The sequence below is a fragment of the Pinus tabuliformis genome, chromosome 6, assembly GCF_031772625.1.
Source record: "Pinus tabuliformis cultivar Carrire ecotype Pingquan chromosome 6, CPIR1, whole genome shotgun sequence".
NCBI lineage: Eukaryota > Viridiplantae > Streptophyta > Pinopsida > Pinales > Pinaceae > Pinus > Pinus tabuliformis.
This window is the reverse complement of record NC_142292.1, coordinates 1,578,425,003-1,578,450,196: the sequence shown is the minus strand read 5'-3', so window position 1 is coordinate 1,578,450,196 and position 25,194 is coordinate 1,578,425,003. Positions and strand designations below refer to the sequence as shown.

General features: G+C 40.2%; 1 protein-coding gene across 5 annotated transcripts in view; it reads left to right on the top strand.

Annotated features, from left to right (window-relative positions):
• Positions 1-24,755, top strand: part of LOC149264838 (uncharacterized) — a 398,689-nt gene extending 373,934 nt beyond the window's left edge. For 4 of the 5 annotated variants that reach the window (XM_089428907.1, XM_089428922.1, XM_089428916.1 and 1 more), the window contains one exon: positions 24,254-24,755. In XM_089428907.1, the coding sequence (XP_089285033.1) occupies positions 24,254-24,350 (97 nt within the window). In that variant the 3' untranslated portion in view covers positions 24,351-24,755. Of the gene's footprint in view, positions 1-19,194; positions 19,596-24,253 lie in introns of those variants that run through there. The other variant, XM_089428898.1, reaches the window with a different exon arrangement.
• The last annotated feature ends 439 nt before the right edge of the window (positions 24,756-25,194 follow it).

Genomic DNA, 25,194 nt, shown 5'->3' with positions numbered 1-25,194 from the left:
TTTGAGGCACTAACCCCAAGGACTCCAATCCAATCTCACTTCTGAGGCACCAGCCTCGAGGACTCCCATCCTTCTCACTTTTAAGGCTCCAACCCCAAGGACTCCAATCCTTCTGCTCTCAGAACTCTTCTCTGCTGAGTTCTGTCTATTTACAGCTTCACTGTAGTCTCCAAACTACAGTATCAATGACAACCATGTCTTCTTATGGATGAGTCTTCACAGCTCTGCACACTGCCCACGCATAGTCTCCAATAGCCTTTTCTGCTGCTGCTGCCTCTATAACCTCCGCTGCTTCTGCAGCCTCTACAACCTCTGCTGCTTTTACTACCTCACACTCTGGTTCTTCACCCCCACAACAGCTCCAACAGTGTTCAATAGTCGCAACAGTGTTCACTAGCAAACTCAAACAATGCTCCACCACCTCTGCTGCTTCTGCTACCTCATATTCTAGTTTGTTTGCAACAACCATCCCCCACATGCAGTCCTCTATTTACTGTTTTATGCATACCTGTCTTTGTCCATTCGATTCCTCTTTCTCGCTGGCTCTTCGGCTTCCTTCTCGCCTGCTTCAGCTTCCTCACTTGTTGGCTTGTTTGTCGCTGTAGCTTCCTCTGTCCATTCATTTTCACAGGACACGTTGAATCAATGAGCAAGGATCGAGTCATCCGTAGAGAACACAAGTTCAAAAACTTGTAACAGCACTGCTTTGCCAATGATTGTGGGCATACACAGGGATGGCATTTTTTAACGGACAGCCACGTCCTTATCACAATCATAGTCGCCATGATTTGGTCTCCTGCACTATCGGGACTGTTCCTCACAGTATTTTCGCCTCCACACTTAAGAATCGGAGCCACCCTTTTATCACCGCTTTTATGTCTATCGAAAGCTTTCCTTAGGCTATGTGCCTTCTATAAACCTTGGACTTACTTAGAATCAGAGCCACCTTTTTATCGGCGCTTTTAATCACCCATCGGAAGCCACCAACCGAGCCTCTAATCAACCATCACCGAGCGCTTTAATCAACCCGCCACACTTATAGACATATATGGAATTACCATAAAACCCCTCATGGCCATATGTAACCATATAATATCAATACACAGAACTAGCATAAAAACCGCTTGACTCAATGTACGCAGATCTCAAGGATTATATGGCTGCTTTCAAAAATTCGGCGGGTCTGGATTTCGCAACCATAACAAAACTCTTAAGGCCTGACCTCCGATGAGGTGCAAACCCGATATGGCTTTAGACTCCCTTTAATATTGTTTCGGGTCCGATGAACATCGGCGTTCGCTGTAAACAATAGAACAACCTCTTCCGATGCGACGGACCCGACACCCTTTTATGATCCAGCCTATTCAAATTTCGGCTCCGTCAATTCGGCGAGTTCACCTTGGCGACTTTGTAATACAAAGAGTCTGCGGACCCGACACTCCTTTAAGCTCCCTTCTAAAGAGATTGCAGGTCCGGCCTATCGGCAGTTCCCTATCGGCAGATTTGCAATGTAATGGGTCTGCGGACCCGATACTCCTTTAAGCTCCCTTCTAAAGAGATTTCGGGTCCGGCCTATCGGCAGTTCCCTATCGACAGATTTGCAATGTAATGGGTCTGCGGACCCGATGCTCCTTTAGGCTCTGTTTTATAATATTTCGGCTCCGGACAGTCGGAGCTTACACTTAACTGTCCCAAAGGCCTTAGCGGACCCGATATTACTTTATGCTCCCCTTTATAATGGTTCGGCTCCGGCCTGTCGGAGCATACACTTCGGTGGTTGCGAAAGGCTCCACTCCTCCGATGCGATATTGATTTCGGACCCGAAATCCTTATCCGCTGCACTTCATAATACTTCGGCTCCGGGATTTCGGAACATACACTTCGGCGGTTCCGAAAGGCTCCACTCCTCCGATGCGATATTGGTTTCGGACCCGATATGGGTCTGGACCAATCTTAATAAGAATTCACGTCCGCCCAATGTTTCGTTTAATGGAGCATATATATGGCATATATATATGCTCTGTTCCATTTGCTCTGTTTGCTCCTGTAGCTCCGCTAACTCTGTCTGCTCCATTGCTCCTCTTCTTTGGCATATATGTATGGTCTATAAGTATGGCTCCGATAGCTCCTCCGATGGCTCCTCTTGCTCCTGTAGCTCCTCCGATGGCTCTGTGTGCACCTCCTCTTTGGCATATACCGATGGCTCTATATATATTGCTCCTCTTGGCTCCTCTTGCTCCATCTGCTCCTCTCGGTCCATTTGCTCCATTTGCTTCGATATGCCTGTTTTACAGGCAGCGTTCCTCTTGCTTTGACATGGCTCTCCGATGGCTTGGTGGCTCTGCCTGCTCCTCTCGTCTCCATCTACTCCTCTTGGCTTGGCAGTGTCTTTCAAAGACCACCTCCTTGCATATATGTCTAGTTCCGCATATATATATATATATATATATATATATATATATATATCTATATCTATATATATATATATATATATATATATATATAGATATATATATATATATGGCTCGACTATCCTAATGGCCTTTGCTCCTGTCTCTTCATGAATCTGCTCTGCATCCCCTTGGCTTCATGTCATCCTCTAGTATCCAGAATATTGCCATATTGACATCAATGACAACCTAGTTCAACAACTGTAATACCCATGTTAGTTTTTGTAGCATCAGATGTGTTCTAGCTTTGAAATTTTGTGGAGAGGCTAGAATACATGAGATCTCCAAAACCCATAAATCGTTTCTAGAAATTCCGCCCAGAAATGACTTAATTAGATTATTAACCAATTTATAAATATTTCCTAAGTCTAAACTTAGGGAATATGGTTAATTAATCAGAATTAATTAAGTCAAGGTGAGAATCTTCTAGAAACTCACAGGGATCGATTCAGAGATGATCGTAACCATTGATTAAGTTTTAATCTTGGCCATTGGTGCTCCAACAATGGATTATAAGAGGAAGTCGATGTGGTGATGGAGAGACGATCCAATGCAGGTAATCAGTTGCCTAGGCAGTTCGGTTTTCTCAAAAGAAACAACTCAGCAAAGAAGATAGACTCAGAGGGTGAGTAGCCGGTGGAAGAGGAGGGCAACAACATTCTGGGAGGAAGATTTCTAGCTCCTGAGAGAAGCAAAGGAGGGAAGGCCAAATTTTCCAGAAGGCCAGTGTAAGCAAACAGCCATTTAACTCATTTGAACACAGTGATTTTTGGTCAAGGTGACCCTGGAAAAACCCCCTACAATTCTTGGGGAAACCCAGTTTGAGAGCTCTTTCTTATTTCTGAAAAATACTTTTTTACAGTGAGAAATATTCAGCAAAAATTTAGCAAGCAAATTTTACAACTTATCTCGTTTTCCGTGCCTCATAGCCAACTGGGAAAACTTGCAAACAACAAAATAGAACATCAATAAATGCTTTACGGCCTCCTCGAAAAATAACAGTACAGCTGTACGGATTCCTGCCCTCGACTTGCTGAAACTCAGCTGTAGAGAATTGCTGAAACTCCCCTATACGGACTCGCTGAAACTCTGCTGTACAGACTTGCTGAAACTCCAACTTGCTGAAACTCCACCTTGCTGAAACTCCGCCTTGCTAAAACTCCGCTGTACGGACTTGCTGAAACTCCGACTTGCTGAAACTTCGCCTTGCTGAAACTCCGCCTTGCTGAAACTCCGCTGTACGGACTTGCTGAAACTCCGATTTGGAATGTGTGCCAAGCTACTGCCTCCTTCTCCTCACTGTCCAGAAATCTCCCTTGCTCTCTTGCTCTCCTTCTCTCAATCTGCTCATGAAAGAATGAATGACCTTTTCCTCCTTTTCCTCCCTTAATCTAACCCTAAGTGACTTTTGGGTAATCCCTAAATCCAATGGCTGAAATAGATTGAGATTTAGGGCTGAGATTAAATGCTCATTTAAATCTCACTTTCTATTTTTTTTAATTCTCCCCACTTTAATAAAGACCCACTTAGTCATTTATTTCCAAAGTCACTTTTCTTTTCTAATTTTACATTGACTTTATTAAAGTCACTTTAAAATTAGACTTTAGTAACTTTATCACTTAAAGTCACTTTTAAATTAGACTTGACTTTATAAAAATTATAAAGTCACTTTAGGAGAAAAATTAAAATTCTTTTTGGACACTTTTCCCTAAGCCAAAGATCAAAGCCTTAGGGAATCACTTGTCCTCCGGTACCAAATTTCAACACTCCTTCTTACCGAGGAAGGTGTTCCTCACCACACCCATCTTATCTCTGAAGTAGACATGCTTGCCCCGTGGTAAGGCTTTGGTAAGAATATCTGCAACCTGCTTATCAGTGGGAATATACTCAAGCTTCACAGCTCCCTTCTGAACACAGTCTCTGATGAAATGATATTTGATCCTGATATGCTTTGACTTGTCATGAAACACTAGATTCTCCGTGAGTTTAATGCAACTCTGATTATCACAATAAATCACTAAAGGTTTCAATGGCTGACCAAATAAGCCAAACACCATCTTGCGAAGCCAGATGGCCTCACAACTAGCTAGACTGGCTGCCATATACTCTGCTTCCGCTGAACTCATTGCTACTGACTGTTGCTTCCGGCTGAACCATGACACTACTGCCGAACCCAACCCAAAACATCACCTGGAAGTGCTCTTCCTATCAGAAGCACAACCTGCCCAATCAGAATCAGTATAACTTGCCAATCTCACTCCATCCCCCTGCCTGTAGTCCTGACCATAATCCACTGTCCCCTGTAAGTACCGCAAAATGTGTTTTGCAGCCACCCAGTGAACCTTCCTAGGCTCACACATAAACTGACTCATCGTGTTGACTACGAAACAAATATCTGGTCCAGTGTTGACCAAATACATCAAGGAACCAATCAGCTGCCTGTACAATGTGGGATCCACCAACTCGGAATCCGAAGTATGAAGCTTCTTCCAGTTGGTAATCATCGGTGTCGACATGGGTTTACAATCCTCCATGTGGAATCTGCCAATGATGTCCACAATATACTTCCCTTGCCACAGGAAGAAATGCCCCTCCTCCTGCCACACCTCCAAACCCAAAAAGTAATGCATCAAGCCGATGTCCCTCATCTGAAACTCCGCCGCAAGATCTCTCTTGCAGTGCTCTATGAGTCTCTCTGCACCTGTAATGACCAAGTCATCCACATACAACACCAGAATGAGAAGCTCCTCACCTATCACAATAAAGTAAAGGTTCGGATCTGCCTCACTCTTTGTGAAACCCATCCCCTGCAAGTATGTATCTATCCTGGAGTACCAAGCTCTGGGAGCTTGCTTCAGGCCATAAAGGGCCTTCTTCAGTCTGCACACATGGGACTCCTTCCCATGCACCTCAAAGCCCTGTGGCTGCTCGATGTACACCTCCTCCTGTATGAAGCCATTGAGAAATGCAGTTTTCACATCCATCTGGTGGATCTTCCAACCCATCTCTGCTGCTATCACTATAATGGAGCGGATTGAAGTATATCGAGCCATGGGAGCGAAGGTCTCCTCATAATCAACTCCCTCTACTTGGGAGAACCCTCTAGCCACAAACCTCGCTTTGAATTTCTCAATGCTGCCATCTGCAACATGCGTTACCTTGTAAAGACATCTGGAAGTAACCACGGATTTGCCCTCAGGCCTCGGCACCACCTCCCAAACATCATTCTTCATGATAGAGGAATACTCCTCCTGCATGGCCTCTCTCCAGACCTGCTGGCTAGCTGCCTCCTCATAGCTAGAAGGCTCAGAGTCAAGGATGCTGGTAACCATTGCCATATAGCTACAAAACCTCTCAGGTGGTCTACTTTCTCTGACCGGCCTCTTAGGCTCAGCAATAGATGTGGCATCTCTCAAGGTGTCCTGAAGCCACTTGGGCTTCCTCTTCCCTGAGTGCACTTCTCCCATAGGAGAATGAAACTCCTCCTCATCATCATCATCAGGAGCCTGAACTCCTGACTGTCTGTCTCCTGTCCTCCTGCCTGCACCTGAACCTGTAGAAGCTGAGGTACCGTGTGAACTGTCCATCAGTGGACTCCCTAGTGAACTGCTCTACATGCTGCCCGGAGCACCACCCCTCTGGCTCGGTGAGCCACTGCTCACTGACGGACCTGACATCATCATAGATGTACCTCCAGATCCTCCTGATCCCTGCCCACTGGATCCCTGCGACTGAATCAACTGCTGCTGAGGGTCTGGCTGATCCAGATACTCTAACTCCCGTGACCTCCTAAAGGCCCTGTCCTCCTCGAACTTCACATCCCACCTGACAACAACTTTCCTCTGTGCAGGAATGTAAATCTGAAAGGCCTTTGAGGTCTCACTGTAGCCCACAAAGATACCCTTCTCTGCGGTGGGCTCTAGTTTGGTCCTCTTCTCCTTGGGTATGTAGGAGTATGTAATGCATCCAAAGATATGAAGATGACCAATATCAGGCTTCTTCCTAGAAAAAGCCTCCTCCGGAGTCATGTGCCCCAAGTCACGATGCAAACTCCTGTTCTGCAAATAAACAGCTGTGTTGCAGGCCTCTGCCCACAAGAACAATGGCAACCCCTGATCATGTAACATGGCTTTGGCAGCCCCTACGATGGATCTGTTCTTCCTCTCCGCAACCCCGTTCTGCTGGGGGTTGTAAGGAACAGTGAACTCCCTCCTAATGCCTGCCTCCGCACAATAGTCAACAAACTCTCCAAGGGTGTACTCTCCCCCATTGTCCGACCTCAGGGACTTGATCTTTCGACCTGTCTGTGTCTCCACAAGAGCTCTAAACTCCTGAAACCACTTGAAGACCTCACTCTTGGTCTTTAAGAAATAAAACCAGGTCCTCCTGGAGTGATCATCAATGAATAAAACATAGTACTCATATCCACTCAAGGAAACATGAGACATACAACTGCTCACATCGGAATGAATCAAATCAAGTATCCCAGTCGCTCTGCTGTCACTGCTGGGAAAAGGGGATTTCGCAAACTTGCCCATCGCACATCCTCTGCAAGTATCAAAGTGATCAGTACTTACTACTGAAATCTGGCACACCTGTAGTGATCTCCCGCAAAGTCCTCAAGGCTCCATGATACATATGCCCCATCCTGCGGTGCCAAATCTCACACAGCTCAGAACTGCTAGCTCTGCTGTCGGTACTACTGCTCAATGCCAAAAGGGACTGGAATGCAAACTTGTACACCTTTGCATGGTGTACACCTATCACTCTAGCTGAATCAGCTGGAGTACCCTTGGGATACATCAACACCTGTCCTCCCCTGAACAGTACCTCATATCCTCTCTCCTCCAAAGCTGAGACGGATATGAGGTTCTTCCTCATCCCTGGCACATAAAGAGCATCTGTCATCTTCAAGGGAGGTTTGGACTCCCTTTGAAATGTCAGTGTCCCCACCCCGACTGCTCTAACAACTCTGTCATCATCGAGTACTACCTCTATATCAGTGCCACTCTCCGAAAGCTCTAAGAAGTACTCACGGACTCTTGTCATGTGACGTGAAGCGCCACTGTCCACATACCAGATACCCGAAGATGCTCCGATAATCAAGGGAAAAGCATGCTCCCTCTGAACCTGTGTGGCAGGTGATCCTGCACTAGAGGACTTACACTCAGTGAACGCAAACTCCCGGTCAAAACGATCTGCAAAGTCCTCAACCTCTGCTGAAGTTGTCATGCTCTGGTTCTTCCCCTTCTTCTTCTTCTTCTGTGGACACACAACTGCATAGTGTCCCATCTTTTGACAATTCCAACACTTCACCTTGGAATAGTCCTTCTGTGTGTTATCCTGTTTACCTTTACCTTTGCCTCTGGCCCCACCATTTCTTGTGGAAGCCTGCTTCTTCCCTTTGCCTTTCTTACCTCCTGCCACCAGTGCTACATCCTCATCCTGCTCAACTGGCTTGGCTGCCCCAAGCTGACCTTTCCTGATCTCTGTCTGAATGCAATCATCCCAAAACCTCTCCCATGTGGGAAGGGTCTCACGTGCACAAACCCCATCAGCAAAGTTCATCCATGAACAGGGGAGGCCATTCACTGCAATCCGCACCAACTCAGTGGGTGGAATGACCTCTCCAACTGCTGCCAACTCATATCTCACATCAGTAATCTTGGTGAGATATCCAGCTGCACTATCATTACCCATCTTATTAGTCTTCAGCTTCTCCTTCAGGACCATTTTCCGGTTCTCATTGGTACTCTGGTAGAGATTGGACAATGCTGTCCACATCTCATGGGCATTTCTCTTTCCTCTCACATGAAGAATGCAATGGTCTTTGACTCCGTCTAGAATTAGTTTTTTACCCTTGTTGTTCTTTTTATTATACTCAGCCAACTGAGTGGCATCAGTAGGCACAACAACAGGGTTCTGTGTGGTATGCACCATGATGTCCCAGACTTCTGCCTCCTCAAATATACTCTGCATTCTCTCCTTCCAAACGCTGTAATTGCTATGCCCATCCAACCTATCCTCCACCCTCAATCCCAATGACATCCTGTTGTCTTAAAACTGAAAAATAACACTGCTGTAGTAAAAACAAAACTGCTGTTTGTGAAAAAAATCAGCTTGCTGGAATTTTCTGAGTGAAAAATCAGCAGGCTGTAATTATCTTCCTTGCTGTCCCAAACTGCACTTCAGCACTCAAGCTCTGATACCATGTAAAAATTTCTCATTTCCCACCCTGGTTTTCAGTTTCACCTTATTTCTCCAAAATATTTAAATGCCCTTTCCCATATCGATACATTCAACAACTGGAAAATAAATTTTGCTGAAAACACAAATTTTGGAAATTTTGCAGAATGCTGGAAAACGCAGAAATATAAAAATCAACACATACAAACAACCATTTAACTCTTTTGAATCAGTGATCGGAGAATCCACAGTTTGAACATCTTTATACCAACGTTTCAAATCCCAAGTGGGATCCATCATCAGGGCTGAAGAATGATGATAAAAGAAGAGCAATAAGGCAAAATAAGCCATTTAACTCATTTGAACACAGTGATTTTTGGTCAAGGTGACCGTGGAAAAACCCCCTACAACTCTTGGGGAAAACTAGTTCGAGAGCTCTTTTTTATTTGTGAAAAATGTTTTTTTACAGTGAGAAATATTCAGCAAAAATTCAGCAAGCAAATTTTACAACTTATCTCATTTTCCGTGCCTCACAGCCAACTGGGAAAACTTGCAAACAGCAAAACAGAACAGCAATAAATGCTGTACGGCCTCCTCGAAAAATAGCAGTACAGCTGTACGGATTTCTGCCCTCGACTTGCTGAAACTCAGCTGTACGGACTTGCTGAAACTCCGCTGTACGGACTTGCTGAAACTCCGCCTTGCTGAAACTCCGCTGTACGGACTTGCTGAAACTCTGACTTGCTGAAACTCCGTTGTACGGACTTGCTGAAACTCCGACTTGGAATGTGTGCCAAGTTGTTGCCTCTTTCTCCTCACTGTCTAGAAATCTCCCTTGCTCTCTTGCTCTCCTTCTCTCAATCTGCTCATGAAAAAATGAATGACCTTTTCCTCCTTTTCCTCCCTTAATCTAACTCCAAGTGACTTTTGGGTAATCCCTAAATCCAATGGCTGAAATAGATTGAGATCTAGGGCTAAGATTAAATGTTCATTTATATCTCACTTTCTATTTTTTTTAATTCACCCCACTTTAATAAAGACCCACTTAGTCATTTATTTCCAAAGTCACTTTTCCTTTCTAATTTTACATTGACTTTATTAAAGTCACTTTAAAATTAGATTTTAGTAACTTTATCACTTAAAGTCACTTTTAAATTAGATTTGACTTTATAAAAATTATAAAGTCACTTTAGGAGAAAAATTAAAATTCTTTTTGGACACTTTTCCTTAGGCTAAAGATCAAAGCCTTAGGGAACCACCTGTTCTCCGGTACCAAATTTCAACAAACCCGCGATTGAGCCAAGATCAATGCTCTGATACCATTGTAAGATTTCGCCTTGTTAAACTTCTAAATTTTCTTTAAAATTTTCTGTGTTTTTAGTTTGAGTTTCAAAGAGGACTTTCTTCAAACAGTTAGGCTATGCTTTGTTGTAAGTGTACATTGCAAAAGTCTAATTTCTGGGCAATGCATTCAATAACTAACATGACAAACAAATTTCTCAAACACATAAATGCTCCTTATGACAGCTCAAAAATTATTTCACAGTTGTATAGAGAGATGTAATCACAAATAGTCTTCTCATATTAAAAATCTGAGTTTACAATGGACAAATAGGAGTGAAGAACCTAGTCTTTAGTGGAAGACATTAGTAAAATGATGCATGCTGTAATACCCATGTTAGTTTTTGTAGCATCAGATGTGTTCTAGCCTTGAAATTTTGTGGAGAGGCTAAAATACATGAGATCTCCAAAACCCATAAATCATTTCTAGAAATTCTGCCTAGAAATGACTTAATTAGATTATTAACCAATTTATAAATATTTCCTAAGTCTAAACTTGGGGAATATGGTTAATTAATCAGAATTAATTAAGTCAAGGTGATAATCTTCTAGAAACTCACAGGGATCGATTCAGAGATGATCGTAACCATTGATTAAGTTTTAATCTTGGCCATTGGTGCTCCAACAATGGATTATAAGAGGAAGTCGATGTGGTGATGGAGAGATGATCCAATGCAGATAATTAGTTGCCTAGGCAGTTCGGTTTTCTCAAAAGAAACAACTCAACAAAGAGGATAGACTCAGAGGGTGAGTAGTAGGTGGAAGAGGAGGGCAACAACATTCTGGGAGGAAGATTTCTAGCTCCTGGGAGAAGCAAAGGAGGGAAGGCCAAATTTTCCAGAGGGCTAGCGTAAGCTCTGCACAGAGGGTGACGTAGCTAGCTCAACGCAGAGGCTAGGGAGGCAGTTTTAGAGGCATAGAATAGCCTTGGGGTGAGAGAAAATTCTCACGATATTTTTGCCAGTGTTTTCCTCGGATTAGATTACCAACAGGGCATCTAAATTATTGTACTCAAAATTGTTGCTAAAGATTAATAATAAAACCCTCATCTACTGCACTGGTTTTCCCAAGTTGGGGTTTTCCGGGGACAATTGTCCAAAAAGAACTGTGTCAAATTATTGTGTGTGCTAGAATTTCTCAATTTCCAGTATTTTATTTTTCGCATTATTTTTACAGTGAAAATTGTAGTTGTGATTTTATTCGTTGTTTGCCGTAGAAAATAAACTGCATAATTAAAATTTCAGTTACAAGATTAATTTCCAGTAGCTGCAATAGATAAAGTTTCACATGGTGTCAAAGCACAATTGATTAGCCAGAGAGCTCAAAAGAGAAAAGAAAGAATTTCATTGCTCAGTGTGGGCAACAGGTCGAAATTCCCAAGGGGCAACACAGTCTTTTTGCGAGGAGGCCGAATTGCTTGAAGAAGACCAATTTTTCTGAGAGGGGAAGAAAAATTCACTCTTCCAGAATAAGTGATTCCAGAGGTAGAAGGAGCAACTCAAATTTTCTTGCTGAGCAAATCTCTAGTTGATGCAGCGGGTTTTTACAACAATTCGCTAGAGTAGAGCTAGTGTCAGGGTGGAAAAGAGGAATATCACACTAAATTCTTTAGCATAGCCATGGATAGAAGTAACATTAAGGAGACCTCAGATTTGTCTTCCAGATTGGAGGACGAATTTGCTTTCTTAGCAAGATCAACTTCACAGGGAGTCTGACACATGGACAGTGGAGCATCAACTCACATGACAGGGGTTAGAGAATATTTCTCTAGCTACAAAGAGGGGCAGATGGACTTCCAGATTACTATGGGAAACAGAATGAAATGCACTCCAGTAGGGATAGGTACCATAGATTTTCAGAGGGAGTCAGGAGCAAGCACCAATGCTACAGATGTATTGCATGTGCAGGATTAGGTATGAACCTGATTTCAATATCCCATTACAGGATAAGAGGTATGATATTCACTTCGTAGGGAAGAAAGTGTATGTCAAACACTTGAGCTAGAAAAATGTAAGACAGATTGGAGTTCGAAGTACAGACTGTATCGGGTACAAATTGAGTCTCCAATGGCACTAATAGGCAATGACAGTAGTGGTGGGAAGGGGTTGAATGAGTTATGGCATAGGAGAATGGGACATCTACACCATGGAGCACTCAAGATGCTCAGAGAAATGGTAACAGGGGTACCAAAACTTGGCACAGAACATGATGATGTGTGCAGAGGGTGCGTACTTGGGAAGTATGCTAAGGCAACATTTCCAAGAAGTGATAACAGAGCTGATGGTGTGTTAGGACTCATACATTCAGATTATGGCATTGTAGCCTCAAAGGTAACTCGTCGGTCCTCACATCATGAATACCAAGGGTAAGACCCTCGATCTGATCCTGCAATACTGCCAGGGTCTCTGCTATGTCCAGATTATGAAGGACAGCCCTCTCTACAACTTCTCCTACTGGAACGCCAACTGTCGCCCTTGGGCGCGCCGTTGGTCTCACTGGCCCAATGTTTACTAGAGCTCTCAGCGGTGCTGAATATTTCGTCACCTTTATTGATGACCATTCTAGGAAAACTTGGATCTACTTCTTGAAGACCAAGGATGAGGTCTTTGATCGTTTCAAGGAGTTTAAAGTTCTCATAGAGAATGTGACAAGGAAGAAGATCAAGCTGCTTCGCTCAGATAATGGTGGAGAATATATTGATAAGGAATTCACAGATTTCTGTGTGAAGGAAGGCGTCAAGAGAGAATGGACAATGCCATATAATCCACAGCAGAATGTTGTAGCGGAGCGGAAAAACATAACCATTGTTGGAGTTGCAAAGGCTATGTTATATGACCAGGATCTACCCAAATTTCTATGGGCAGAAGCATGTAACACAACATTATACATTCAAAATATCCTCATAGAGCATTCGGGAATAAAACGCTAGGAGGAGTCTTCATAGGGAAGAAGCCAGAAATAAGCCACTTCAGAATTTTTGGTAGCATTGCTTATTGCCACGTGCTAGATGATAAAAGGACCAAATTGGATCAGACTGCAGAGAAGGGGTTCTTCGTTGGGTACAATGAAACCTCAAAGGCATACAAAATCTACATTCCTAGCAATACGAAGATTGTAGTAAGGCGAGACGTGAAGTTCATGGAGGACTGAGCTTTCAGGAGATCTCGTGAGATGCCTTCAGGTGATCAAAATCAGTCAGTAGAAGCTCCTTTAGTCCAGCAGCAGGGGCAGCCAGTGGGACAGGCAGGAGGACAATCACAAGGATCAAGTACTGTGACCAGTACCAGTATTTCCTTAGGTGTAGGAAATTCGGGGAGTTCTCAGCAGATGGAGCAGTAGAGACAAGATGAGGAGGAGCTGGCAGAACCTCCCACGACTAGTGATTTAGCCAAGAGAGAGGTTCGTCAGACATTGAGAGATGCATAGAAGTTTATTGGAACTCCTAGGACAAGCGAAAGACAACATAGACAGACTGATAGGTACCAAGCATTGGTGGCTCAGGTTGCAAAACCTTCCACATTTAAGGAGGCCGCACAACATTAAGTGTGGGTAGATGCCATGGTAGAAGAGTTAGCTATATCATGACGAATGATGTTTGGGAGGTAGTGCCAAGGCCGGAAGATAGATCAGTTGTAGGTTCCAGATGGATCTATAAGATCAAATATGCAGCAAATGAAAGTGTAGAAAAGTACAAGGCTAGGTTCGTGGCAAAGTGGTATGCACAAAAAGAAGGCATAGATTATGAGGAGACCTTCACTCCAGTTGCCAGATACGCTTCTATCAGGTCAGTTATATCTCTAGCAACTCAGATGGGATGGTAGATTCACCAGATGGACGTCAAGACAACCTTCTTGAATAGGGTGAGATAGGAAGAAGTGTACATAGAACAACCAGAGGGCTTTGAGACTCGTGAGAGGCACACTCGTGTGCAAATTGAAGAAAGCTCTATACGGACTCAAGCAGGCTCCCAGGGCTTGGTATGGTAGGATTGACAACTACTTGCAGAAGATGGGATTCGTCAAGAGTGACGCAGATCCCAACCTTTACTATTTGATGGTAGAGGGTGAGCCACTCATTCTACTTTTGTTTGTGGATGATCTCTTTTTGACAGGATCATCAGGGCTAATAGAGGATTGCAAGAGGAAAGTGACAGCAGAATTTGACATGAAGTATTGGGGTTAATGCACTATTTCCTAGGATTGGAAGTGTGGCAGAAGGATGGGGAGATCTTCCTTCAGCAAGGAATATACGCTACAGATATTCTAAAGAGGTTCAGAATACAGGATTGCAAACCCATGTTTACACCCATGATCACCAACTGGAAGAAGATAGATGCATTAGATGACAAGGATGTCGACCCCACATTATATAGACAACTTATTGGGTCTCATGTATTTGGTCAACACTAGGCCAAACATCTGCTTCACTGTCAATACCCTTAATCAGTTCATGGTATAGCCTAAGAGGGTACATTGGGCAGCAACGAGGCATATTCTGAGGTATGTTCGCGACACAGTCGAGTATGGATTGAGATATACTCGAGGGGATGACGCCAAACTTTGTGAGTACACAGATGCAGATTGGGAATGTAGTTTAGTGGGCAGGAAAAGTACCTCTGGGTACTGCTTCAGTGTTGGATCGGGGAGGGTTTCTTGGTGTAACAAGAAGCAGAAGTTAGTAGCATTGAGCTCTGTAGAAGTAGAGTATATGGCAGCCAACACAATTATGTGCAAAGCTATATGGCTTTGAAAGCTGCTAGTAAGCTTGTTCAGGCAGAGGATGAAGGCGACTAATGTTTATTGTGATAATCAGGGTTTCATAAAGCTCTTTGAGAATCTAGTGTTTTATGACAGGTCGAAGCACATCGATATTTAGTGTCACTTCATTAGAGGTTGTGTATAATGAGGAGCAGTGCAGCTACAGTATGTTCCCACAGAAGAGTAGGTTGGAGATATACTCATGAAATCTCTAAGGAGAGTTAAGCTTGTCTATTTTAGAGAATAGATGGGTATGGTGGAGAACTCGTTTCAGCAGCAGGGACATGCTATTTTGGATGCTTTTCAGTGGTAGATGTTGCAGTTGCAACAACAAATGAGAGGGAGTTGTAGTGCAGATGCAGTGTTGGCAACAATATGGCAGTGTCAACAACATCACAGATGCAATGTATATTAGAGTTGCGCAATGGTTGGTGGGCAGCATGGCCAGACATTTGCAGCGTGACAGGAGATGATGCAGAGACAGGGTGCTGCTACAGGGTGAGCAGTAGCACTATAACACATTCCTCGCTAAGAGGGAGTGTTAGTTTTTGTAGCATCGAATGTGTTCTAGCCTTGAAATTTTGTGGAGACGCTAGAATACATGAGATCTCCAAAACCCATAAATTGTTTCTGGAAATTCTGCCTAGAAATGACTTAATTAGATCATTAACCAATTTTTAAATATTTCCTAAGTCTAAACTTTGAGAATATGGTTAATTAATCAGAATTAATTAAGTCAAGGTGAGAATATTCTAGAAACTCACATGGATCAATTTAGAGATGATCCTAGCCATTGATTAAGTTTAATATTGGTCGTTGGTGTTCCAATAGTGGATTATAAGAGGAAGTCGATGTGGTGATGGAGAGACAATCTAGTGCAGATACTCAGTTGCCCGGGCAATTTGATTTTCTCAGAAGCAACAACTCAGTAGAGAAGATAAAGCCAGAGGGTGAGTAGCAAGTGGAAGAGGAGGGCAACAACATTCCGGGAGGAAAATTTCCAGTTCCCGGGAGAAGCAAAGGAGGGAAGGACGAAATTTCCAAAAGGCCGGGGTAGGCTCTGTGCAAAGGGTGATGCAGGGAGCTCAGCGCAGAGGCTAGGGAGGCAGTTTTAGAGGCAGAGAATAGCTGTGGGGTGAGAGAAAATTCTCATGATATTTTTGCCAGTATTTTCCTCATATTAGATTGCCAGCAAGGCATCTAAATTATTGTACTCAAAAGAATTGCTGCTAAAGATTGATAATAAAACCCTCATCCACTGCACTGGTTTTTCCAAGTTGGGTTTTTCCAAGGATAATTGTCCAAAAATAACAGTGTCAAATTATTGTGTGTGTGCTAGAATTTCTCAGTTTCCAGTATTTTATTTTCCAAGTATTGTTATGGTGAAAATCACAATTGTGATTTTATTCGTTGTTTGCCATAGCAAATAAACTGCATAATTAAATTTTCAGTTAGAAAATACCAAATAAGATTTTAAAATCAACTGATAAAGCCTAAGTACCTCAAATTTTCTTGCAAAACTTGTTGTCCATTAAAGTTCAATGGTGAAATCTAAATGATTTCACTCTCAAATCCATACTAGGGTGTCTAGTTTCAACACCGAAGTCTGGTATGGCGGCTAGGGTTCCAAAACCATAAGCTTCTCCAAAATTTGGGGACATTACATTATGGAGGTTGTTAACTAACTCTCAAGGCTTATTTGAACTTGGATGCAAAGTTTGAAAAACACTCAAAATCCATTTTGGGGAGCTTTAAGTTATTTAAAGGTGGAACTCCTTGATGACTTTTGGTGCAGAACAAAATATTGAATATCATAAAGTCCTAAAGGCTTTCAGAATGAGCATGCCTTTAGGGGTAAAACTTTGAAGATATTGATAGTTTTGAGGATGTTAAAAGCTTTGGAATTTAAAAATGGATTGAAACATTCCTTTAATTTTGGCATTAAAATGTGGGGAGAAATTTGTGAAGCTTCGATGACACTGGGCTGATTTTGAAGTTTGAATGTTGGATCCTTCCTAAGGCACGTGTAAGCATTCTTTTAGAGGTGAAGTTGCAAAATTCATCAGGGCTGGTAATTACATTGAATTGTGTTTCAAAATTATTTTTGTGCTCCTTCCCCTCTGGAGTTAAGAAAGTGGTTTCACACCTTTGATTTTTGTTATGAGAACAAAAATGGTCAACCAGTAGTTGTAGACATGTTTGAAAGAAGTTTAAAAAGAGCCTAAAATCTCTCAAAAGATGATTCGTTCAACAAAAGAAATCAAAGAAACATTGATATGTTTCCAAAGACTTCGGAATTGGAAGTTCAAAGTTTTGATTTATCCCCAAACAAGGAATGCTTTCTTTTTCTGGTGGCAATTTTATGAAACATCTTGGCACCTTAGAGAGATTGGATATTTGAAGTTAGGAAATGGATCTTCGACAAATCACAGTTTGAAACAATTGTGAAAGGTCTCAATGAAAAGGCTTTGACAACTTTTGAGGCCTTTACAATGTTTGAAACTTTTGAGAAGCTCAGAAGACTTTGGGGAACTTTTGAATATAAGCATTAGAAAAGGCCCAAAAACAACCTTTGAAAGGGCCAAAAAACCAAGCCATGGGTCTACGAAATCAGTGACAAAAAAAAAAAAAAATTTCTTAGTGATATCTTCCAACTAAAAGAAATAAAAGATACAAGAATCAAACATTCAGTGCTTTGGTCTAGGCTCCAGGAGATAAACAAAGTGGTAAAATTAATCAAAGCATAGCATGGCAAACATCATAGCTTGAAAGAAGGGGGGCACTCGACAACATTGTGAAAATTGTTATATCACTCTCCTCCATTGGTTTTGAACCATTGTTATCTAATACAACAGTATTGACCATTTCAGTATGACAATTCAAATTCAATTTGAATATGCTTTGAATATTGTTGTATTATGGTAGAAAGTCGATTTGATTTGCTAATAAGATGTTGAGCAAGGCCCATCAAATTTGTACCATTCGATTGAGAGTGAGTGAGCTATCAATTCAATGATATGGAAACATTATACCAAGAAGATGAACACAAATATGTCATGCGAAATCAAATCCAGATGCATGAAGGTTTGAATAGTTTGTTATTCAATAAATAGCATACTCATTATGTTGTTCTTGGGCAGATCCTTTGTTGTGCCGACAATGTTCCTCGCACCAAAAAAGTCCATTGTTCTAAGTATATTTGTTGGCGTTATCAAAAAGCTACCCACACTTACAACTAAAAGCTATATAACATCCATCAAGTTAGTGGTAACCTTTCTTATCCTCTCTAAAATGCTATAAATTTCTACTACTTAGTGGAATCTCCAAATAAATACTCAATAATCTCGTACCCCACAACAATAGAAATAAAGTGCTAAATTCCATGGTTGCGATCTTGATAAAGAAACAACAAAAAATAAGTTTGGATCAGGAAAAATGACACACATGGCTGGCTTTGTTGAGAAATCTAGGGCAATGAGATCGGGTCTTCTATTATATTGATTTCTCTTTTCTTTTGGTAGATGCTTGTGATTTCTTAATTAGGTTCTTCGTATTCTTCTTATAGTTATTATTCTTTGTTCATCAAACATCTTTTAACACCATAAAAATATGGAGACACCAAATGTAGGCACTCAGCCAGGGGAAAACCCGTATGGAGGGGAAAACCTGGTCAAACTCTTCCTTAGTAGACTCATGTCAAAGTAAGACAACAAAGACCTTTGACTCAGACTTTTACCCCTCCATCCATCAAGCTGACCAAGTATGAATTCAGTCCTCTCTGCGATTTGACCTTCACTCTGCAATAGCAATTTTGTCCTTCATTAATATGATGCCTTGATCCTGTAGTCACCCAACATTTCAGTCCTGTAGATGATCTAACTTCGCTGCCCCTGCAATTTTGTCCGAACTTCATAACTTCTGCTCCATTTGGTCAAGTTCACTTGGGTATATATAGTGGTTTGCCACTGTACTTTGAGCCAACATGAATAATAGACAAGCTGACTTATAAGAAATGAAGTTTTAGCCGATTTAGAGGAGCTTGATGGCCGACTTGATAGATGGAGGGTTAGACATGACAAAATAAATTTCTTTCTTTGACATCATGAACCCAAGAAGGGTTTCTTATATAATGATTATGACTTTGACCTATTGACCATTAACCCAAACATGAAACTCATGCTTTAATAAGTCAATAAAGAATTTCCTTTTATAAATAACTTTCTTTTGATAGATACATGACTCAAATTCAATTATGAAGACCAACACTAGTTACATTCTTCAACAGGCTTGATTATGCAATGTGCTATCTTGAACATGGCCTTGTCGTATTGTTCTTTCCTAATGTTTGAGGAGTCATCTAATTTTGTAGTCAACTTTCCTTCGGTTACTGGAATTTGACGATATAGAAAGTTAGAGTTCCCATTGTTCTGGAACTCTAATAATTTTTGTGGAATCTCCAGATAAATACTCAATAATCTCGTTCCCCACAGCAATAGAAATGAAGTGCTAAATTCTATGGTTGCAAAGTCGATAAAGAAACAACGAGAAAGAAGTTTGGATCAGTAAAAATGACAAACATGGATGGCTTGATTATGCGATGTGCTATCTTGAACATGGCCTTGTCTTATTGTTCTTTCCTATTTTTTTTAGGAGTCATCTAATTTTGTTGTCAACTTCCCTCCTGTTTCTGAAATTTGACAACATAGAATGTCGAGTTCCCAGTGTTCTGGAACTCTACTAATCTTTTTGATCTATATCAATTCAAAATTGGGAAAAACTCCTATTAGCATCTTTCCATTATGCATGAAACAGGGACCATAGTGGAAATCTAATTTTGCCTGAAATTATATTGGTTTCATGTAAGTTTTGTGGCTGAAAAGAGGGTCCTTTTCTACAAAATTAGCTTCATTGATTTTTTTTTATGGTAAACCAAGAATTGAAGGATCCTTTGCATGGTCAAAGGATTGGATATGATGCAATTTTTCGTTGACTTGTATTCCTATGTTGTGTTCACTGAAAACATTAACTTGATTGTTTGCTCATTTAGCTTTTCTTTTGTATATAAGAGGTTAATGGAGTGAGCATATGTATGCCACTATTTTACATATTCTTATTTTTAAATCCTAAATAATTTGCATTTTTTCCATATTGGGATGTATAATAATTGTAATGGAAATTTTCTATTCAATTTGTTTCATTTTGTATTGTATTTGAATTTGTGTTCATATTCATTTTTTAAATCCCAAAGATTTTTTTTAACCTTCGTATTAGTGTGATGTATATTTTTCCCTTTCTTTTATTGGAATTTGAATTTTTTACCATATCATATCGTATTTATAAGGTATTTTGATTCATATTCGTATTTATGTTTGGTAGCTATTGTTTGAACATGTGCTGCATAGGATTTGGACATGGATCTTGACAATGACAACCCAAAGTTTTAACCACAACCCAAAATTTCGACCATTCATTAACATTAGAGATATTTCCATGGAAAGATACATTTAAACCATTCACATGCGTATTCATCTTTTGTGAGTTTCTTCCTTTGTAGCATCAATCGTTCAAATCAATGCCATTGACGTGACATTGTATTTCACCCATCATAGTTACTCAACTGACAACAACTAATATCCATCGCTGATGAAAAGTAAATGTGGAAGGCTACATTACTAGTTCAATCATGATGAAGATGCAAATCTGAACCAGTACCCTTCTTGAAACGTAATGAGTGGAAAAGTGTTTTTTCTAATCGAGTATATCGTCTTTGAATATAGTTAAGACGTAGGACATTAATCGTTTCTATCTTATTCTGAGAAATAGATCAATGCAAATTTATTTTATTAGAAAGAAATCGAGATGGTAATCTCCTTACACTTAAAATATCCCTAGTCAATACGGATTTGTGTTGAAGTTCTTAATATTAATTAATGCTTTTACATTTTTTGTTTTCTTTATTTTTTCTTTTTTTCAATCAAATACATATCCTGTGGAAATCCACTTGGTACTATTGAAAAGTGTAACTAGGTTCGGTCTTCATAATGACATGTAATTTTTATGTAAGAGATGTAGAGAAGAAAAATAAAATTATTGTATTGCTTGCATCATGGGTTTCATGAGCAAGAGATTTTATTTTAGTTAAGGTTCCCATTGAGATCCCTTAGGGATATTGTCATCTAGTCATAAAAGTCTAAAGATTCATTATCATGTAATGAAGACATGTAACACATTGTAAAGAGTCGCACTTATCTATGTAAAGTCATCCTCCAAGACCTTGTCACTAGCCCTCTTCAAGTTGGCCAACCACGAAGAGATGATTCCAGAAGATGATGTCAGCCCCCCTCCAAGAGATCATGTCGGCCTAACTGCCATGGACAAATGCCTATATATACTAGTGCTCGTCCTCATTTGCGAACAAGCAATTCGGTCAAGCAAGTCTACAAAGAAGTGCGAGAAACATATTAAAAGGAGCCATTATCTCAGCGAAGCAAGAAGGAAGGAGATCGAAGTTCATTGTGGACTGTTTTGGGTAGTATATCCTCCTACATGCAAAGGCAGAAGATTCGAAGGTGCCAAAAGAAGGTTGAAGGTTTGTAGCCATATTAAGGTCATCTTGTTTGGGTTGAAGACCTCGCTGAAAGGAGTCGAGAAGAAGCACAGTAAGTCTCTCTCTGAAGGAGACTATTCAAGGAAGCGAAAAGAATCTAGGGTTTTCTGTGGTAGGGTTGCATACCTTCAAGAAGAGACCGAGATTCTCAAGGAAGCTGAGAAGGGGAAGAGGAAGAGCAGTGTTGGAAAGGAGGCTAGTGACTTGGTCTTGGGAGGACTCTAGTGTCAAGGGTCTTTGTCATGGTCTTGGTGTTCGTCAATTGAAGATCTATAAGAAGAATTTCGTTTGGGTTTTCCTCTCAAAGAGTGAGAGGTTTTGGCCCTGGCTGACAAGCCTATATACTATGTCTCTTGTCTCTTTATTTGTTCATGATATGGTAATTGTCTTGATGAAAAGAACACAATAATAATTAAAAGAAAGAGAAGATCACAATCAAGAAGCAAAAAGTCTATCACAAACAATTATCATAAGTAGAGAAATCACCTAACTATTGATGCCTTAGATTTCTCAACATGGTGTTGGAGCTAAGGTGCTAAAGTCAAGAAGGGGCATCTAATCAAGAAGAAATGCAAAGGTCGAGTATCAAGGATCAAAGCAAGACAAAAGATATCAAGCAAGAGATCAAGATCTTTATCATACCGAAACCCTAGATCGAAGAAATCATCATCAAGGAGGAAGAAGAAAGAAAGGATTGAAACCCTAGAAGCATTTTCGAGTTCATCATTCATCCATATTCGAAGGAGTGGAAGCTCTTCAAAACATTGAGGAAGATAGATCAAAGAACATTGTCATAATCTTCAAGAAGGTTCGTAAAACAAGCTCTCTCTCATCACTCTTTCAAGGAATAATCTTCGACTATCTACATCAACATCAAGGAGGAAGCAAGTGGAAGAAGCAACATTTACTCAAGTAAGTATATGACTCCATCTGAAACTACCAAAATGTCTTTTTGCAAGGAAAGCAATAAACTGGTTAGGGCTTCAAACTTCCTTGCATGGAAGAAAAGAACATACCTAAACTTCATTGAGAATGAAGTCATGAATCACTTCAAGGGGTCAATAACCCAACCTCCCAAAGAAGATAATCAAGCACTTGCTAAATACATGAAAGGGGAAGTGATGGCCCAGAGGATTCTCATATAATCCGTCAAAGACTCTCTCATTCCATATGTATCAAAATTAGATACTTCAAATGCAATATATGACAAATTGGTAGAGTTATTTTCCATAACCACTGCAGGAGAAGTTATCTCTCTAAGGCAAGAACACTACAAATTGAAGATCTCAAGAGAAGAAGGAATAACTTCATATTTTATGAGGATTTTAGAAATAAGAGATCAACTTCAGGATCTGGGTGAAATAATGTCTGACAAAGAAATGACTAATGTAGTATTAAATGCACTACCGGAGGAATGGGTCAATTTCACTTCAAGTATTTATGAGAAGAGAGAAGCCATCCCTTTCCAAGATCTATGGTCATTATGCAAAATCGAAGAAACCAAACTGAAGGCAAAAATTGGTGTGGGATCGAATGAGCAGAATCAAGCATATTATGCTATGTCAAAAGGAAAGGGAAAATTTGGTCCTCAAAAGAAAAGGAAGAACATGGCTGAGGTGCAATGCTATGGATGTCAAGAACATGGGCACTATAGAAGAGATTGTCCTAAATTTAAAAGGGACAATAACAAGAGAAACAAGGAAGAAGCCCATATTACCGAAGAAGTGAAAGAACTTGAAACGAAGAAGCCTAAGGAGGAGGAAGCGAGAGATCTCTACTATGACTGAGATGATCTCCTTCAGATATTCTTTTGTTGTGTAAATTATAGGTAGGAGGCTTTGTAAATAAGATTGGATGCATCATACTAGAAAATGACATCATAGTAGAAGCATTATATAGATAACATGAAAAATGTCTTGGACAAAAATCTATAGCTATGTAGGGTATAGCTCTTGAAAACCTCATTGAAAGATACTTGTGGAGAAGGAAGAAGTCATCTAGGACTAGGCCCCTCATTCATAGCATCTGCAGAATAGGATATGTTAGATCCTCCAGATTCTCTGATGGAATCTTCATTGTAAGGTTCACCGATCATGAAGAAAGACAAGTAGTTCTAAACTAATGGAATTCATAGGATGATGACATGATGAAACAACAAGGAAGCAGGTCAATAGAATAAGGCTCCTTCATTCAGAGGAAGTTGTTGCAGAAATTCTGAGGAAAGATGGGGTATGTATGCTCACAGGTGATATGGTTACAGACATCATGAGTCAATGTTCTATCTTAAGAAGCATGATCAGAGAAAGGATCTTCTCCCACATTAGGGGAATTTTGAGGTCTAAAATGGAATTCTGAGGGAGATATAAATTTGTTTGTTGTATTTTTTCTCTAATCAATTTTACACATTGATTGAGAATTTCTACATTATTATTTTTTTTTTTAATACAATGCTTCTTATTATGATTATTATAACTGGCAATTATTTTCATTTCCATTTTAATTTTTGTAATGGAATCTAATTAGCTTATAACATTCTTCGAAGATTCCTTCAGTTAAGAAGGTACTGGTGGGGATATGTTTTCTCTGAATTTTCCCATGATTTCTGCAATAGCCCTAACAATATGAAATGATCCATTTACATGACTGAGACTACTCGCGTGAAGAAAAGCGCATACTTGAAAGACATGAACAGTGGTAAATAAACAACCCCATTTTACCAACTAGGATCAAAATAAGATTTACCATAAAACAAAAATAATCTTTAACAACTACTGCTGTTTTTTTCAAATTGTCGTTGTGCGTTCCTTTATTTCTCATTTGTCTTTTTATTATAGGACATAATTTTCTATGATCTTACATGTAAGCTGTGTCTATATTTTAAATGGTCACTTTTTTTCTTAATGGTTTGGCAGATTCAAGTTCCATGGTCCATCTGCGAAAACTCTTCCTCAGGCGTTGGGCATGTCTCCTGAAGATCTTGCCAAACATAAAAGCGAAGAAAGTAATTAAAATTGACGTCCCCTGAATTGGGATCCAAAAATGCAGAATCGTGGTTTAAGATGTAATGGACATGATTTGGCTGCTTGCAACATCAATAACTTTTCTTGCATGTAAATTACCACCTTAGTTGAGTATCTAATGAGCGTCATCTATTGAAAATTGAAAGTTGATTAATGATGCACTAGCACTTTTTCCTCTCGTGTTGATTTCTTTTGGCTTATTGAGTGAGGTGACGAAGATGTTTGCAACAACACATGTTTATATATATAAACATAAACATAAACATGGAGGCAAACATGTATATTACCTGTAATATACATTCTATGTATTTTTCTATCTCAGGATTCTATTGTAATTTGTATCATAAAATTGATCTTGAAAAGTTATAAAAACTGAACTGAGTTTTGAACTGGACACTTATTTAACCAGAATTCAAACTTGAATGGGATCAAACCAGATTCAATGAACTGGATTTATAAAAAAATACATAAAATAAACAATTTTTAATGAGCAAACTGGATTCAATGAACTGGATTTGAAAAAAATAAAAAAAAAAATCATTTTTAATGAAAATTTTATTCTTAAGATTTGAAATTGTAATTCCAAATCATTAGAGACAAAATATGCAGTGTTTGCTATCTATATACCATGTAAGGGTGAAAAGATCAAAGTGGCACAAAGTGCAATACATATCAACAACAAAATACATAACCAATGTGGTTGTAAGTGATCTCTATGTTGAAATTGGATAGCATCTGGAGGTACTCTCACATGCCTTTGGTGCTAGGCTTGTGAGAGAGATAGTCATGAAGTGTGATTTTGTGTGTGCGCTTTGCATTCAAGTTGTGAGCTT